The sequence below is a fragment of the Chaetodon auriga genome, chromosome 2 (genome assembly GCF_051107435.1).
Source record: "Chaetodon auriga isolate fChaAug3 chromosome 2, fChaAug3.hap1, whole genome shotgun sequence".
Lineage (NCBI taxonomy): Eukaryota > Metazoa > Chordata > Actinopteri > Chaetodontiformes > Chaetodontidae > Chaetodon > Chaetodon auriga.
Genome location: NC_135075.1, coordinates 6,032,467 through 6,051,252, shown reverse-complemented (window position 1 = coordinate 6,051,252; position 18,786 = coordinate 6,032,467). Strand labels below are relative to the sequence as shown.

At 41.9% G+C, this 18,786-nt stretch overlaps 1 protein-coding gene across 10 annotated transcripts in view; it reads left to right on the top strand.

The window, feature by feature from the left end:
- The window catches only part of magi1b (membrane associated guanylate kinase, WW and PDZ domain containing 1b), a 129,201-nt gene that overhangs the window by 65,848 nt on the left and 44,567 nt on the right, over positions 1-18,786 (top strand). For all 10 annotated transcript variants that reach the window (XM_076751296.1, XM_076751263.1, XM_076751280.1 and 7 more), the window contains 2 exons: positions 11,774-11,893; positions 15,596-15,838. In XM_076751296.1, the coding sequence (XP_076607411.1) occupies positions 11,774-11,893; positions 15,596-15,838 (363 nt within the window). The remainder of the gene's footprint in view (positions 1-11,773; positions 11,894-15,595; positions 15,839-18,786) is intronic.

Below are 18,786 nucleotides of genomic sequence, written 5' to 3'. Positions count from 1 at the left end.
TTTTACACAACAGTTGGGTCCATGAATGTTGCCAGATTTTCGAGGCAGGGCCATTATCCATGTTGTTTCACTACGATCATCCACCAGCTACATACAATACTGTTTATGTGGCCAGTTATTTCGGCAAGGCAGATGCTACAGTAAACCCCACATAACCAGTACAATGTGATCAGTTGGGAGAACCATGTATGCCAGACTACAGCAAAAGCATTGGATATGATTGTCTGGTGTTCATGCACATGCTTAATGTGTGTTACCCTCATTAGTGTCTGTCTGCATTTACTCTGACTGCCATAAGACGAAAATCATGAAAAGCTTGCAGAATAAAAGCGCTCGTGTGATTTACTGAGAAAATCTTTGCTTTTGCACAGTTCTCTGGTGTGCTGCTTGTGTATGAAATATAGTAGATAGTATACGTGCAGTGAGTTTAACTTGAAAGTGAAATGACTGGACTCTTTGAAAGACATACAGCAGGATAATTCATTCCACTACCAGACCTGCCCTTAATGTAAAGCAGTCATCACATTTCATTTCGAGGCAGCATGATTCAGTGCACGGGGCAGTTTTGTTTTCACTTAATACAGGCAGGACTAAGCAAAAGCATTTGCTTGCTATACGTTGAGGCATCCATCTTTATTAGAAAGATAGCCAGAGCTGTTAGCGTGCATATCACATTGGCCCGCTGCTTCACCCCTTCGCTCCACTTTTTCCACTGAGACGTGCACAGACTACGGACACTGGAGAAATGAGGGATGCGTATCTCTGAGTATAAGCCAGACTGTAACCTGTTCCTGACTTCTTCGACAAACATTAATGTTGCTTTTCAGCCATAGGCATTTGTTTCAATTATATCGGTGTGTTTTATTTCACACTGCCAGCGTTTTCATGTTTAAGTAGATTGTTTAGTCAAAGGGGACAGATTTTACACATCAAAGTCTGTTTGGAGGTCTTTGGGAGTACAACTGCATGAAGTTGTATAGCGGTTTTTGTGGCTCCAGAGGGAGCTGCGTGAAATCTGACAAATGGCCTCAAGTGCTGTCACTTGAGTCAGCGTTGGTTGGGGTGGATGACTATAAGTTTAGTTAGAAACAAATGAGTTTACCAGATCTCTGTAGCCTGCTCCCCATGTCTGCTGCTGCAGGCCAGCGGCTCAAGGGTGCATTAGCCGCTACTAGCAAACACACCCAGATCTCGGACTGAACTGAACTGTCAGTGGACGAGGTGCATTTGGGTAGCGATGCCTTCAGGTGTTGACAAGGAAGGAAGAATTTGTCAAATAATAAAGATGATATTTAAAATGTAGATCAGAACTATCAACGTGCCAGTTGAGTTTATACAGCTGATCAGTGGTTGTTCGACTGTCTTTAAAGCTCTGGTAAAGACCTACATTCATCGAATCATGTTGGCTTTTGTAACTATTTCCTTCCTCCTTTGTAGCATTTCCTTGCATTTGCCTGGATTGCATTCCTTTTTGATGTACGTTGTTAGGATATGTTCATTAATATTTTCAGTAGCATACAGTATATTTAGCATTATTCTCATTAGTTTTAACTTTTAGTTAGTTAGTTTGCCTTATGAAAAATGCTCATTATCCTTCATGTTTGGATTTCAGTGTGACTGGTCATTTAAGTTAGTGGCAGCCAAGAAGAATGAAGCAGTAGTTATTTGGTGTACTTCTGGATTACATGACATCATCCACATCAGAGCGGCAAAATGGAGTTTGGGCTTTTGGCAGGACCCAGTCAGCGGCTTGAGAAAAACCACAGTTGTCCTCCAGTCAAACCCAAATGCAGAAACAGTTTTGCCCGGCCACACAGGCAGTTGTCACATCTGCCAAATGCAGTGGAGACAGAGAAAACTCAAATGAGCAGATCAGAGGCTGGGTGGAGGAGTCTGTGGTATTAACTTCCTTAATATTCTTTGTATGAAAGAAAGAGTAGATGAATAGTGGTTTAAAGATTAAGAGCGAGTTGTTGGTGTTACAGATTTGAAGAGCTGGAACAAATGAAAGGACCAATGAAAGAGGGAAGAAACAAAACATGGACAGAAAGGAAAGAATGGAGTGGAGGAGTGACAGAGGCGGAAAGGAGAGACGGAGGAGAGGTGCAGCCGAGGGAGGGAGTATCACGGGTTTCCTGTGCTATCCACTGGGTCATGCTCATGAAAATTTTAATCAAGCTTTGCAGATAACAGCCTCTTCTCTAAGCCAGCACATACATTTAACTCCGTGTTTGTCAATGATTCATGTGTCTCATCCTTTGTAGAAAACCCCAAATTTCCCAAAACACTGTCAGAATATGTGAGTGCTGCCATTGTTTCCATTTCAGTTGCAAACTACTTAAAATGCACTCTTTCAAATAACTCCTGTCCTGAATGACCTGAATGCCAGCACACAAGCCGAATAAGAATAGCTGGGTCTATTAATAGAACAATTATGATAATGAATCATTGCCAAACACATTTATGATGGCCTACTTTTCACTCATGGCACTAATCAGTTAACCATCATCATCTTTCCCCCCTTGTTTTGTTTGTTATTTTCCTCCTGCATTTTGAATTGTTCAAGGAATGAACCTGCAGTGCTTTGAATTATAGGTGTTTTCCACCTTACTGTGCACGTCGTTTCTCTGAACCCTCTGACTTTTGAAGACAATTTGTATCTAGGTCATACTGAAGTCTGTGTATCTGTTGGTGTAGTGTGGGCATGCTCTGAAGGCCTGCCACAAATGGAGAGCTGGATCATGATGGAAAAGACTTGATTATTTGGTGTTTGAGATACAGTAAAGGTTTCGGAGCAGAGTCAAGTCTTCTGAGTCTCAGTGTTTTTGAAATGAGCAAAATCTACACCCAACCAAGCTGTATTATTACCGTAGTCTTAGCTTATGTAGTGAAGATTCTCCAAAACAAAGCTTTCAGGCATCCTAACTGTCACAGTTGTGAGTTTTCTTAAGAACCTGACTAACTTGTTCGGTCAAGTCACTTCCCTTCGTTATGCTAAGTAATTCCAGGTTCAGCTGGCTGGGTGACAGAGCACAAAGCACTCCATCTTTCCATGATTAGGAATAAAGTTATTGTAGTTTGTTGTGGCAGTTAGATTCCAAAACAGTCATTTTAAATGGCTCCAATCATTTTGAGAACCATTTTTAGACTGATAGATGCTGCAAAAACATGCTAATTTCATGCACATAAAAGCTGTGTGCATTAACCAAGTTGGTCTTGGTTTTCTAACTGATGATGCTGTTATGTCAAGCACTGACACACTGACATGTGTGAGTAGGTCAGTGTGGTTGTTGCAGAGTAGATGAATGTTGATCACTGTCAATTTCAGGTAAAGAGATCCTCTACATAAAAAGAATTTGTATGGTTGGTAGTAACAATCACTTTACTAGCTATGTTCCCAGACTCCCCAGGGCCGAGTCCAAGCTGCACAGGATAATCAGCATGTGTCTGTGTGCATTGTCGTTGGTTTTGGATGTTGACAGTATTCGGTTTTGGGTGGAGCAATCTTTCAGTGATACTCCTCTTAAAGTCTTGGGAACCCCTGGGTCAGAATGAGGCCCTCCTCCTGGTTTGTTCAAGAAACAGCAAGTCAGTGAATTTCTTGTTTTTACACATTGTTACTGTAATGTCACAGAGACTTTGTTTCCCATCCTTTTCCTGATTATTTGATCTAAGAGGAGAGGTGTTTGAATATGGATACTTTGCTTTAAGTTTGGAGCTGCGGCTTTCCATTGTGGAGCTAATTTTTGCTCTTTGAACAGTGATGTTCAACAACATTTGGACACATTCACCCGGATCTCTGATTGGGTTAAACCAAAATAAAGTCATGCTCACTCTTTTGTCCTTAAAGCCTTGTGGATGTTGTGAAGTGCGCAAAAAGAGAAAGAAACCCGGTACTAATATGAAAGACGTGTTAGAGTCTGGTTCACTTGGGTCTTTCAAAATCAAGAAAGCTGTGAGATTTAAGCAAGATGAAGAGATAATTCTGAAAAATGCCAAACTACAACACCAAACTGGAACCAATGAAGATGTCAAGCAAGATGACTCCTCAGCTGCCCACAGCCATAAACCCAAAGTCGTCCAAGGAGTCAAGCCCAACATTGTCCTTGTGGAGGGAATTAAATGTAGGTCACAGCTAAAATGCAAGGCCAGGCCTGGGGGATATGTGGGCCCAGGGTGCTCTATCGCTCTGGGGGAACGCAAGCGTAGGAAATAAACAGATTTTTCACACACAGTTATTTTTAGAAGCTTGGTTGTGGCTCTGCATGCCTGTATAGCCTCCCGTTGCATTTTTGTTGTATTTTGATGCCATCGTGTTAAAAAAAGATGGCTAATTTTAATACCATGTGTTTTCCTCTGTCATTTGAACACAGTTGTTGCCAAGCTGAGCTATTTTCTTTTTCCCCGTTAGTGTCTCTGTCCCATCCTCCTGCAAAATCTAGCACAGTTGAGCTGAGTTGAAATTTACCTCTCAGTCTTGATCGTGTTGTGGAAGATGTTTCAGTGATGCATAATTGAATAATGTAGTCATTTTGGTCTTTCTTATAATGTCATTGTACTCTCAAATCTAATCTTAGTGTCATCCTCTGCCTTCACAAATGTCAGCAACCTTAGTCTGAGTCTATCCTGCCACTAGAAGGGCAGATGCTCCCTTAAAATAGTCTGCCATCAATTAAATATAGATGAGGTGCTTGGATTTGTCTGCCAGTGAGTGTTAGTTGTGCTTGAAGAGGGAAGAGGTGAAGAACTTCCATATATTAAGTACATTAAAGCAATCCATTTAGTTTCACAGTATTTAAATCATGAGGTCAGTTTCAGGGTTTGCATGTTAATGGTTTGTTCATTTGTGAGACATCCAGACACTTTTATCTCTAATTTATCTGCATAAAGGTAGAGTAAGAGGCTCACTTTTGACCTATGCATACAATATACTGTGAAAGAAGGAAATGAATGTTTTCGCTTTCATGTAAAGTCTTTGCCAGAGGCTTTCCAGGAGAGCTAGTTATAGCTATTATAGATTTTTATAGAAACAATTATCAGTCCTCTTGATAAGTAACTGACTGGAATAATTCAATATGGGCAACACAAGTAAATATACCAACCATCACGCTGTTGACCTCATTGCTGACCTTGAACGAAGATATGATGAACCTTAAATACCGCAGTTGAGTCAGTTCAGTTGAGATGATGGGAAGCTGACAGAAAGGAGACAATTTGATATCGATCCTCTGTAAGATGAGTGACAGTGGAGACAAACTGGGAAGGCCAAGGTCACAGTGAGGGTGGTGACCAGTTGCTGTCATGTATTGATTGTGGTTTGAAAGACATCATGGTGTAACCGGATGCTCTCTGTAGTTGATAAGCCCAATCCAGAGGTACTTTGGAAGGGATGACATTTTGATTGGCAGTGCCAAGGTCACGGTGACACCAAAGTGGTCACTGTTAGCTTTCGAAATGGCAGAATACTTTCCAAAGCCAACTGTGCTTCCAAAAGAGTTTAAACTTAATATTTTAATGAGGTACGTTTGTCACATTTTTACCTGTTAACAAAAACACTTCAGGTGTAATTCTGATCCACCTTCTGTCCAGTTAGTGTGTGTCAAAGTCTGTCATTAATCAGCTTTTGACCACCAGGTTTCACAGAAAGTCCAAAGCCAACTTACTGAATCAAAAGTGTTAGTGTACAGTTATGGACTTGAGCATCCCACTGGAACCTTTTTTTATTGCTAACCTATAAATGTAATCCTAATATTAACTCAACTTTTAGGTCAGCTTTAGTCCACCTACTCCTGAAAATAAAAGTGGCTTTCTTCAGCTTACTGGATGTTTGAATATCATCATTAATGACTGGTTTACCTTGCCTCTCTGCTTTTTTGTCCCGGACAGATTGTGTACACTAGACCTGCTTCAGCTTGTTTTCTTCGAACGCCTGAGTACTGTAAATGAGGAGCCTTCATGAGGCAACTATACTGTCTCAGAACCGACCGAATAAACAAAACAATGAGCTGCGAAGAGCTGCAGGGTTGTATTATGATATTAGCATCCCTTTTCACATCACATAAGTTATTGATTGAATGTTAAAATTGAAAATATCACTGAAGGGAGCTTTGAATTTATGCAAATATCCACTGATGTCAGCCAAGTGAGACAGTATTAGGCTCTTAAAATCTGAGTGTGTCTGTGTGTGTGCCTGGGTCGGTGGTGGGTTTGTGGTGTAAGTTATACACAACTTGTAAGTAAAAAAGAAGTTTTGGCCAGATGTTCCTCACAGTTAAAGTAGTGTGTTGGCTAATTTGTTTTTAATTCTGTTTTTTGTTAAGGGCCCATATACAGTGATATCATTTCATGTGTGATAGTATCAGCTAAGACATATTAATTTGCATACAGATGATACAGTCCATAACACTATACACAATACTTACACAAAATGATAACCTCCTCAAACTGAACCAAAAAAAATCCCAACAGGAACTGAGAAATCAATCAATCTTTGTGTATATCTCTCTTTAAACCTTTAACTTCTCTGTTTTTGCAAATTGTTCTCTCTGTTTTCAGTAAGTCAGGCAAAACCTTTAGTTTTTCATCCCCAGTGCTACTGGCTGGAGGAAATTACCTCTGCAAAACCATCTATGTCTGCCATTAACGAAGACCCCTTTTACTGTGACAGTGGCATTGCAGAAAAATATACATACATCAAGTTTACTGTCATCACATCTATATACATCTGCATTTTACAAGATTTTATAGATCATGGTGCAAAGAGGTATTCAAAAGGAGTCAGGTTATGCACTTAGTTAAAACAAAAAGAATAAAAACTGCAAAACAAGAATTGAATAATTGTAATATATACTCATGTATGTATCTTATGCACACATGAAACATAACAGCATTCATACGGAGTACTTGATGTATATTTTTTAGTCCTTTCAGTGCTCTTCCTTGCAGCACAGGAAATGGAAATAGCAATATGGAGGTAGAGGGGACATTGGAAGGACCAGTTAGACATATTCACCAGGAAAGTCACTGTTTGGGGTCAGTGATTGCAGAAGCTTAACAGCTAGGAGATAGATATCCTTGCTGGGAGGCTATGAAGCCTCCTACCAGATGGTAGAGGGACGAATAAATTGTGGGATGGATGAGAGGGGTGCACAAAGCTTTGTGGGTGCAGCACTCCTGAATGGAGAACAGAGAGAAGGATGAATGATGTTTTCCCTTGTCCTCTTTGTGAGCTGGAGTGACTTCAGGTCTGAGGTGTTGCAGGCCCCATACCAGATATTGTTACTCAGCACATTCTTAATTGTGCCTCGATAGCAGTAAGACCAAGAAACTTAACATTCCAGACTCTTTCAACATCAGAAGTGCCGATATCCAGTGAGGTGTGGTCAGGGCGGACCTTGTTGAATTCCACCGGCAGCTGTCTTTGTACCTGTCCTCTAGCTACTCCCACCACTTCTGCTGATAAAGCCAGTCGCAGCATCAGTGGGCTGGACATGCATCCCTGCACTCGGTGTGTTGGTTTTGGAGATGACTGGAGTGCGTTGACACCTAGCTGAGAATGTTGGTTGATAGTACCTGGTACTTTTTGATAGCACCTTGGTTGAGGTACCAAGCGAGCTGAGCCGTTAGTAAATGATGGAGTGAAAACACTGCAGACCTCTGATTGGTCAGAGAACTGTCTATAGTATCATCACTTGTGCAACATGGAGCAACTAGAGTCTAAAGTGAGTCGAGTAGTGCCGAGCCATGCAGTACGATGCAGCGGAAACACAGCTTTTCCTCTCACTGTGTTGCTGAAGGGTCATTCAGAGCGATTTCTCACTGGGAAAGTGTTCATTTTTGGCCGCATTAATGCTTGAAATTCTAAATTTCAGACCAAACAATGAGGAACATTTAAAGCACAAAGAAAAGGCAGTAACAGCTGCATTATGATGAAATCTGGATGGCAGCACTCAAATGACAAGGAGAAACAGTTGATATGAAGATAGTGGTGATATGGTCAGACCAATGGTTCACATTTGTGGGATGGCTGTGATGTGGTCAGCCCTAACTTCAACATGGTTATTTAGAGTTGAGTAACTGTAGACACAGTGCAGAGGTGCTGAACTCTAAGTTGTTCTCCTCACTGTGGGGGTCTAATCTGGTCACCAAAGGTGGTTCACAGCATAGAGAGGACAGATCTCTTGTGGCTGTTATGGTAATGAAATGTGCGTGCGTGTGTGTGTTGCAGCGGACATAGGTGCATAAAGCTCCATTAAGTGATTACCCTCAACCAACAGCTCCTGTTTAGCCCCAGACCATTCTATTTGGTGGCCATGCTCATCCTCATTGTCAGTGTGTGTGTGTGTGTGTGTGTGTGTGTGTGTGTGTGTGTGTGTGTGTGTGTGTGTGTGCGCGTGCGCGCACATGTGGATGTGTATGTGGGGGTGGAACAGGTGCTGATTATGACAGGAAGTGTTTCCTTCCCAACCTTTTTTTTTGCACTATGACAAGCCAAAGCATGTTCTGCATTCACATACACCCAACTCCTCTGTGACTGTTGGCATCTGAGTCAACCCTCTGCTGGATTGCCAGAGGCAAAGGTGGCTCAGCATTGTGCTCTCATCTGTGTGACGGGACAGACAAGAGGACAGACTGAGACAGGGAGAGACAGAATCCAAGGTTATGTGGCGCTCCACATCTTCGAATATGAAACTCTAAAAATCTTACTGCGTTCTGTGTAATAATCATAGCCCTTACCTCCAGCACTTAACTTATTGCTCCACGCTCAACTCAGATTTCAGATTGCTCACACTCACTCAAAAAAGCTACGATGTATTTTAATTTCAGGTTAAATAGTAGCCAAACTAATTCGCAAATAAAGCATGAGCTCAGCAGATTCATCTGGTTCCTTCTCAGGCTACTTTCAGCTCATCATTTCATTACATTTATAAAGCCACAGCCCAACTCAACTCAAACTTAAAGTTAATGATTTTTTTTTAAGATAATAAAAATCAGACCATAGGTTATAAATGGAAAGCATTTTTTTTACTTTAAATTTTATTTTTGTAATTTAAACCACTTTTTTTGTCTCTGAGTTTCTCTCTCTCTTGTGGGTCTCTTTCAGACTTCTCTCAGTCTCCTCATCTCTCATGTTTAAAATAAAAACATATAACATAATCCACATATCCCACACAGGTCTAGCTGGAAAACAAACTCCTGATCTCCTGATTGCATCTTCCTCCATATTGTTCAATAACAATGTTTGGCTCTGGGCATCCCTACCATGTACACCATTCATGCTTTCTTATGGGCCAGACCAGTCATACCTCTGTGGTACTTCAGATTTCTGTCATGGTATTGAACAGGGAGCTGTGAAGCCAGAGGAGGCCGTGTAGAGGACTGCGTCATCAGTGGAGGACAAACATCCCCACATACAGTAGCTTCCCCACATGTCTCTTTATTCTTCCTGGGCTGTCCCTAGCAACAGCACAGACCCAGTGGCCTGATGTATGAAAACACAGAAATTACTTTCCTTCTCTCTCTTTTCTTTAAGAACATACAGTGTTGGATAATTTATTGTTGCGTGTTATATTGTTGTGTGTATTGTGGGCATGCATGCATGTGTTTCGATGCAGCAGTAGTGGCTCCCAGCTCCCCACGCCACAGTACGACTGCCAATATCTCAACACTCGTTTCCTTGATCATCTTCTTGAAATGCTAATGATGAGGGTTTTTTTTCACAACGCCCACCCACCCATCTCAGCTGGTGAAGATGTTGAAGCCGTTAAGACAGCAAGTGCTACATGAACACCCTAACAGCAAATCTCCAAGGCTTCATTGTGTGTGCCAGTCACTGGATTATACTGGCCCTTAGCTCGTAGTCTCTCTCGTCTTTTTTCTTCTGCATTTTAGCAGTCAGCATCCGGGAGAGTTATTGTTCCACTCATCCAATCCCAACTCTAGGCAGGAGTCTCCATACACAACTCTTAACTCCCAACCTGTCTTTCCGTCTCACTCTATTTCACATCTTAGTCAATGGAGCTTTTGTGGGAGGGGTATTGAATTAATCAGGCCTATAGCGATGACAGTGTCTAACCCCTGGGTCTATGCCAATGCTCTGCTTTTCTATCCCTTTTGAAACACCGGTCACAATTCCACTTCCTATTTGGTTTTCTAAGAGCAGCAGTGTCTAAATGGAGTCGAATCAATGGCCACTTTTGTGTGGGAAGTGAACTGACAGTCGGCTGAACGCTCGGGCTCGGCTGAGGACTCTCCAAGGTCAACATTCTGTAAAAGACTTGGTGCCTGGGAATGAGCGAACTGCCTATTTGTTTGATAGACTTCAGAGTGGATTTATTTTACTTTTAATCAATTTTCCCTTCCTGCACAAGTTACTGGTCACAAATTGTGAAATATGGAAATTTGTGGGCGCTTAAGTATGAATGTTGGTGGTGAACAGGAAGAGTTCCCCCCTCTGTATGCCCTATACAGCAGCCTATTACAGAAATAACACAAAAGAATGGACTATGATTGCTGCGTGGTTGAACTGATGCACGACAAGAATATTTCCTGTGAGAAATTCAGTGTGTTCAGACATTGCAGCATGCCTTCCTCTCTACATGTTTGCATGAGTGTATTGCATGCTCACTCGAGTTAGGGTCTGCACATCTGTGATTTATCACCACTGTCACTGGATGTGGCTGCAGTGGGCGCCTCTCCCCCTTTCCCTACACATCTATTTTTACCAGCTTATTGCTTACCAACCCATTGGAGACAGAGTGATTGGGAGATAAGACAGATAGATGTGATGGAAGAGAGGGAAGGCGAGGGAAGGTAACAAAGAAGGGAAAACCCAAACAGATGTCTGTCAAAACGAGCAAGATGAGAAAGATTATTTGCTGCGAGCACTGTCAATTTATACTGCGTTTTAAGCCACTGACAGAATCAGTTTCTTTTTGTGGTAGAATACAGTAAATGCAGTAGAGAACGAGACTCCTAGCAAGAGAGTCAGTAGCATGGGAATGTGCATTATGACGCAACAACTGACCGACTGACTTTCATTCTTTATTCTTTAATGGATTTCCTTTAGCTCCCACAAAGAGGTCGCTCATCTTCCTGGGATCCTCATTACCTGAACAGCAAAAATTACAAATTAAAATCATGCTGTATCATGACTGAATGTTTAAAAGAAAAAAAGAACAACTTAAATTGTCAGTTGAACTTGCGGTGTCTGTCATTTGTTATTTGTTGATGTGTTGTCATCTCACTATTTGCTCTGCTGTAAAGCTGTTTACCATTGACACCACGCTGGCCAACTGTCAGCAGTCGTTAAAGACAAGTGCTAGAATCTCACAGGCTACATGCCAAACCCCACACACACACACACACACACACACACACACACACACACACACACTCCTACTCCCATTTCCCCCCACATATGGCAGGATCCCACTGTGGTGCTACTACGATACCTCTCACTCTACCCCAGTGTGAATGGATCATCTCCCTTTTGGAGACTGCTATCATGTAATTTGCGATTTACCAGTATTACAAATATAAATGTAGATACTATTCCACAGATACTTAACTTCCTCTGTCTGATTTACCCCAAAACCTGCAAATGTGAAAGTTTACATAAGGATAAATGGCTGCAGTACAAAGAATGGAGGAAAGACTACAATGAAAACAATGCTTCCAGTGAATTATTACACAGTAGCTGTCTCTGCAGTCTTCAGCTGTATTTTTTAGTCTACATTGTTAACCTCTCCCCTGTCTCTGATTGGTTGTCCAGGTACAACCCGCGCCCCCCGAGAGGGAGAAGTTCCTGGTGTGGACTACAACTTCCTTTCAGTGGAGGACTTTCTGGAGTTGGAGAAGAGTGGGACCCTATTGGAGATCGGAACATATGAAGGTAAATTAGAAAGTGACTGATTGCTTTGGGTGTATTATCTGTAAATTCTATTGTTAAAAACCATTTTGTTCTTTTGTTGTACTCTTCATGACTAAGTGACCCAAGGTAGAGGATGTGTTGTTGACATATTGCCAGCGTAGGTTCAAGGAAGTTGAATTGATATGAAATCCCGTATTAAAAGTTTCAGATGTCTAGATCATCAACAGTTAACAGCAGTGCCTTTTTAAGCAAGTCTTGTTCACATAGAGATACAACGAGACACTGTTACGCACTTGCATTCAAAAGACCACATAATCCTGCAATAACAGAACTGTGCTGGATGCTGTTAGTAGCTGTATGTAGGAGTTCACAGACACGACTTTCACTCTTGTTCTGTCTGTGATAAATGAACACACTTAAATTGTCAAATGGCATTGAACCTGACTTTGGACAGGTGTGCCAGCTTGCATGCTACAAAACATGTCAATAAAAAGTCTGTCTGTACCTCCAGCCAGTGCTTAAACTCGCCCACCCGTGGTACATTGTTAGCAAGCAGGCATATTGTGTCCCTGTCCAGGCCAATCAGCCCACTTCTGGACAGGTGCACCTGCTGGCACAGCAGGAGGGGACAGTGTCTCCTCTCTGCCTCTAGCTGGGACTCAAACCATGCCCTCCCTGCCACTGTCAAATCTTGATGTCATTCCCTTTGAGTTTAAACTTCATTCTAGATTCTGTTTGCATTGACATTCAATAATCACATTACAAGAAATCCACTACAAAAAAGTAGATACACTAATGTCTCAACAGATAGTCCTTAACCCTGAATACATCACAGTACAACACAGCATGAAGAAAGTTTATATTTTTTGAACGTGAAAAAATAATGTAGTTCTCTTGCATTTTGGTATGCACAGATATTGCTGCCACTCTGTCCATCATAAATGTAGGTCAAATAGCTGTCAGCAATGCGTTCACATCGTATCTCTGGAGGTTGTTGAAAGTAGCTCTCGGACATATTGGAAAACACTAACTGGAGCTGAAGTAGACACAGAAAAGTTAAAAAACGGCTCCAAAAAGTTTGGCCTAAAGTTGAAAAGGCGGCTGTCAAAGTCTTGATATGATTTCTCTTTCATGTAAGCAGCATCACAAAGGTGATTGCATGAAAAATTGATGTGGTGGATGTTGGGTATATTGAGGGAGGTGGGAGCTGTCAGTAGCCAGTGTTAGTGTTTGGTTGATATGATTTGTGTAGGCAGGCTAGTCACACTGATACAGACACGTCAACCATGAGGTCAGGTCCAAAGTTTTTGGGTCACAAGGTGTGATCTCTTGGGGTTTCGGCAGTTGCTCTGGGACGCAACTGTAATCACAGCCTGCCTCTCATCCAGATCATCTGATGTGTCGTTCAGTATTTGCTTCATCCTAGCTGCCAAAACTGAATCCAAAGATTTATTACAGCCATCATGGCACATACAGCACATGTTTGCTGATAAAATGAAAGGCACTTCTGACACAGTAGGAGGACTGTAAACAATAGCACTACCATGTATCACCTCCATTCAGTCAGACATTGTTTAATTAAGTGTCTGCTGTGTCCACTTAGCTTGTTCAGTCTTGCATAACAATGTATTTCCCTCTGACGGCAAAGCAGTAGAAGCAAACGAGGCCGATGGACTTCTGACTGACAGCTAGCCTAGTCACTTCCACTGTTGACAGCATGGAGAAAATCAGAAACTTTCAAAGATCTTCCTTTCACTTGCTTTAAAGAAGGTGGTATCTGACCATGTCAGATCCGGAGTGGGCAGCCATCACAAATTTTCAAGGATGCCAAAACCAAAATTGGGCTCACAGTTTATTAGGTCAGTCAAGTGTACTCACAATCCAAATGTTAAGCAGCATTGGCATGTGACTGTGCATACTATTTAAAACAGGAAATGACAGCATGCTGGTCCAAAAGACGAATGGTGATATTTCAATTATTACTCAGTTGAATTCACTTTGTGACCTGAGATGACACCGTGTTTGGTGCTAGCTTTCAACTGTAGTGTGTGTTCTAACTTAATTGTTGTGATGCATGAACACGGAATGTTATTATTTTGGACTGTAAGGGGAACGGACTGAAAAATGGCTGAAATTACCAAACACAGTGTTTAAACCAGCTTCCAAGAATAAACTCTTATGATGACTAAACCTCAGACAATGAGCAAAAACATCCCCACACCTGAATATTTCCATCACCACACTTGACTGTAGGTAATATGTTCTTCAGCAGTAAAATTATGGTATGTTTTTGACCTCCGGAGCACATTCTGATGCCTCTGTTTCTCAATAAAAGTGGAAGTTGTTTTTTTATTATTATTATTATTTTGGGCTTTTTAGCCTTTATGATAGAGACAGCTGAAGGTGCGATAGGAAAGGGGGCAGAGGGAGAGGGGACGACACGCAGTAAATGAGGAGTAAATGCAGGTGGGAGTTTAACTTGTGGCCACTAAAGAGGACTGACTGCCTCAATACATGGGGTGCACACCCTACCAACTGAGCTATAGGGGTGCCCCAATAAAAGTGGAAGATTAACTGTACATTTTTGTATAAGTGTGCATAAATTCCTGCTAGCATGGTTAGCACCAACACTCTTTTGGCCACATCCACCATTGCACAAAATTGCCTCATGTACACAAAGGAGGTAACTACACACACTCTGTCGTCACAAGCTAAAAGCTGCATGTCCACACTGATGAACAGTGTCTGAATATCTTCGCCTTGGAGTTTTCCAAAAGGCCCATTTTCAGTGGCCTTAAACTGTGATTGTGTTTGGACTAAAGTCCAAAACACATGGAAAAAGCAGCTTTTTGAATTATACTTGTGTACATATGGACAAGGCACAAGTGTCCCAGTGAGTCTTGCCAGGGAGCCAGTTGCTCAGTCGTAGGACCCTGGCACTGGGCCCCTAAACGCAACGCAGCCATTATTAATGTCATCAATTACACCTGTGCTTTTCCTGCTGTGACAGCCAAAATGTCTCCTGTGTCTGTATTTTTCATTTAAGTTACAGTTTGCCAATTTATCTTTTTGAACTTGAATTTATCTTTTTACTTTTGCCACCTGGACTAGAATATTCTTTTTTCCCACCGCCTTTATATTTTGGATGCTAATGTCATTCTGTCTCATTAAAAAATTGGCTTTTTATTCCGGTGTTTAGATGGTAAAGTCTCCTTAGGTCTGCCCGGTCTAACTCTGGATGAAAATGACTTGGTTTGTCCAAAAAAATAAATAAATAATGCATGTTTTGTTCTCTCCCCTTTGAAAGTGTCAGTTAGCTGAAGCATGGTTTGGACACTGGAGAACAATTTGGCTACAAACTACTTCACTAAATGTCTTCAGACAATATTACGTCGTAAGTTTGTCTGAGAAATAAAACCTTCATTAGTTTGTGGTCAGTTAAAACAAAGTTGCCTCTATTGTGAACTTTATTTGAGTCAAATAAGAACTAGAACAAGAAATTTAGCGCTGCTTCAGTCACATTTCCCTCAGACCAAGCCAGCCTCTTTATTTGCATACAAAGGCTATAATTAAACCCCCTGCAATACACACACACACACACACACACACACACACACACACAAAACCCTTTGACCCCTCCTCTCTAACCCTCAGACTAAAATGCCCTTCTTTTCTCTGTCTTTTTTAATCCCACCCCTCCCTGCCCTCTTCTTCGTTGCCTAGGTAACTATTATGGGACGCCCAAGCCACCGGTGCAGCCCCCCGGTGGGAAAGTGATTAGAAGTAGCAGTAGCGGCGGTGATGCCCCACTGCCAGACGGGCTCAGCGGTAGCCTGCCGGGCTCGCAGCACTCCACTCCCCGACGCACCAAGTCCTACAATGACATGCACAATGCTGGAATAGGGCCTGGAGAGCAGCAGCAGGAGGACGACGAGGACCTCCCTGACATGAACAGTAGTTTTACAGGTACGTACAAGGGACTGGAGGTCGAGGAAGAGGAGGCGGGGGGGAAGAGAAGGCATGGATGGGTAATGAAAGGATAGTGGACTAGATGCATGTCTTGACAGGTTTTAGCTAGTGCTTGAGTCAAAAGGACCTCTATGAGAGCAAAATTTATGCCTGGTTCAGACCACATTACAGACTACTTATTTGTCTTAAACGATTGTCACCATGTCAGGTTTAACCATCACAGTGCCAGAAACTCGTATTTCCCGTGTTTTGGTCGGGTGACTGGCCAGACTACACATATGACCCCGATCGATCACGGCACATCTTATTTCACGATCACAAGTTCAGATATCATCGGAGAGGTGGGTGATGCTGCGGTCTTGTGTACCGAAAAAGAGAAAAGGGGAAACGCTCAGGAACATGTCGTTTAGCATGTCACACTACACGAGTACATCTGGCTAAAATCATGTCGTGTGACCCAGGCTTTAGACACTGTAAGACTTAACCAGTGGCTGTATGGAAGTATGGCAGACTAAAACCTTAAAAATGAGGATGTCAGTCATGAAATGAAGTGACCAGGCATGTGGTTCAACATGATGTGAGGTCATAATAGTAGGAAGCACAATCTTTATTGGAAGCAAACTGAAGTTTGCTCTCCCAAAACACTGAACTCCTCTAGCATCCCTGGTAAAAATGATAGGTGTTGTTTTCTGTTTCAGATGTTTAAAAACCATTGAGACTGTTTAATTAAATAGGAGTTTAGTAATTTGACTGGTAGACGACTCAGGAAACAATAACTGTTTCTGCCCCTGGCCATACTAAATTATTGAACACATACATGACACTAACCTCTGTGATGACTGGAACTGCTTCTCTTCGGTGAGGCGTCTGATGTCAGATGGTAGTGAAGATGGTGATGAGGATGTTTGCTTGTTTTCCAGGTTTGGGTCAGTTTTGAGCAGAACTGAGTCTTTGCAGGAGTCAGTTTTGAAAAGAGCTGATCGCAGTAGAAGTTTGTTTCTTTGCAGCTCAGTGATTTCATGTTGTAGGTTGTCAGGACATCAGCTGGTTCATCATTAAACTGTCAAATATTATCAGTTCCTTTTGTTTACTTTTCAGTATTTTTCACATTTGAAAGCAGAGAGCTGAGATGCTGGCTGGAGCTCTGAGAGGTTCTTGGTTAATGTCCACCATGAAGGCCAAATCACACAGACACATGCTGACACTGAGTTTCCACATCAGGTTTTCCTTCATCTCTATGAATTATTCCAGACTAACTGACACTTTGGAACAATTTTACTTTGTCTGGCGCTTGCAGCTCCACGGCAGCAACAAGGCTCTCCTTCACAAATTCTCCTTCTGAATGAGGTTTCAACTTCTTAGCTATTAGCCCGCTCACCATGAAATGTGTCTGAATAACACTGTCTCTGTCAGAATGCGGTCTTGTGAAAGCAGCTTGCTGGGCATCCAAATTCTGCCAAAGAGTGTTAACTTTATCCAAATGCATTTGTCCTTGTAGCTCATCCAGTTTAGCATGTTTGTAGCTGCAGTGACTCTTGAGATTAGCCTTTTTCATCGTTGTGAGCTCGTCCACACAAACTAACTCAGACACACTGGCTTGCCTTTGACTGCAGATTGTGTCTCTGTTTCTCTTGGAAAGCAGACACACTGCACCTACTTATGTTTTGTTGACAGGTGACATGATGCACTACGTAGACACGAGTTGCATTGTGGGAAATGTAGGATCCAGTGTTTTTGGGTCTTGACCCATTATAGGAACTAAATCAGGATATTTTGACCTCTGCTGCTTTGATATTTCCTTTTTTTAAATCTATCCCTCGCAAGTCTTCCTACTTTATGCAGGTGCATTAATAATTAGTTTGGAATACCCCTTTACTTAAGTACCATTGGGTTTTTACATACAAAAATAAGCAAATTGTAGACATCACATAAGACTGTTGTGTCTTGTGATGGGCTTTTGTTCTTGTTTTGACTTCAAGAAAACAGCTAATTAATCTGATAGAAATATTTGATAGATTACTTGATAATAAAAACTGCTGGTGTGAATGCACCCAAAACACAGTAAAGGTACAAACTAATGACTTAAACCATGTAATAATGTAATGCAAAGTGAATAGTAAATCTCTCAAACACAGTTGATTTGAACAAGGCTTTGAAGTCTGTACTCACACTGGGCTACCAAACACACTTCTCTCTCGCTGTTTCGTTGGGCACAGATGTGCATTTTTTCTGTTAAGCAGTTTCACAGTGTGAGTGGGGAAGTGAAATCCAATAACAAGCGGTCACTCAAGAAGTGTTTGAAACACATTCTGAAGCCAGGTGTAGCAGTCTGCCTCCAATGGATTTAGACACAACTTTCAGTTATTTGGCCACAAAATGCCAGGCCGGAACAGGCCCCAAGACTGGTACCACACTCCAGACTAAATGAAATTTAATGTCTTTGCACAGGCAACAGCCAAAATGAAGCGCCACACTCGACATTAATAAATACAGCGTGTGCAGGCTAGCTAGTATCACTTTTCCTGCAGGTTTTTCCTCACTCTCACATTTTGCCTGTAGTTAATTAAGAGCTGTCATGTGACCGGCAGCACGCCACTTATATTTGGTTTGCTGTAATTTCTTTATATGACCTGTAGTAGTATGTTAGCTCCTTGTTTTACAGAACTTCCATCATGACTCACACTCTCCTTTAGCCAGCGTGGACACCTTAAAAACAGTCAGACCTGAAGTCAGTGAATACATAGGCAGTTGCCTGCAGAGCTGTCTTAAAAAGCAGCCTGAGAACATGCTGCGTTTTGTTTAGTTTGGAGTATAACACTTGAATACGATCCTGCTTTCTGCAGCTCTGTTTAAAAGGAGAGAAAAAGGGAATCTTAGTTGCAGTGGATGGAGTGGGAGGGGATGCAAGCGGAGACAAGGTAGCAGGACATTAAATAGAAAGAGGG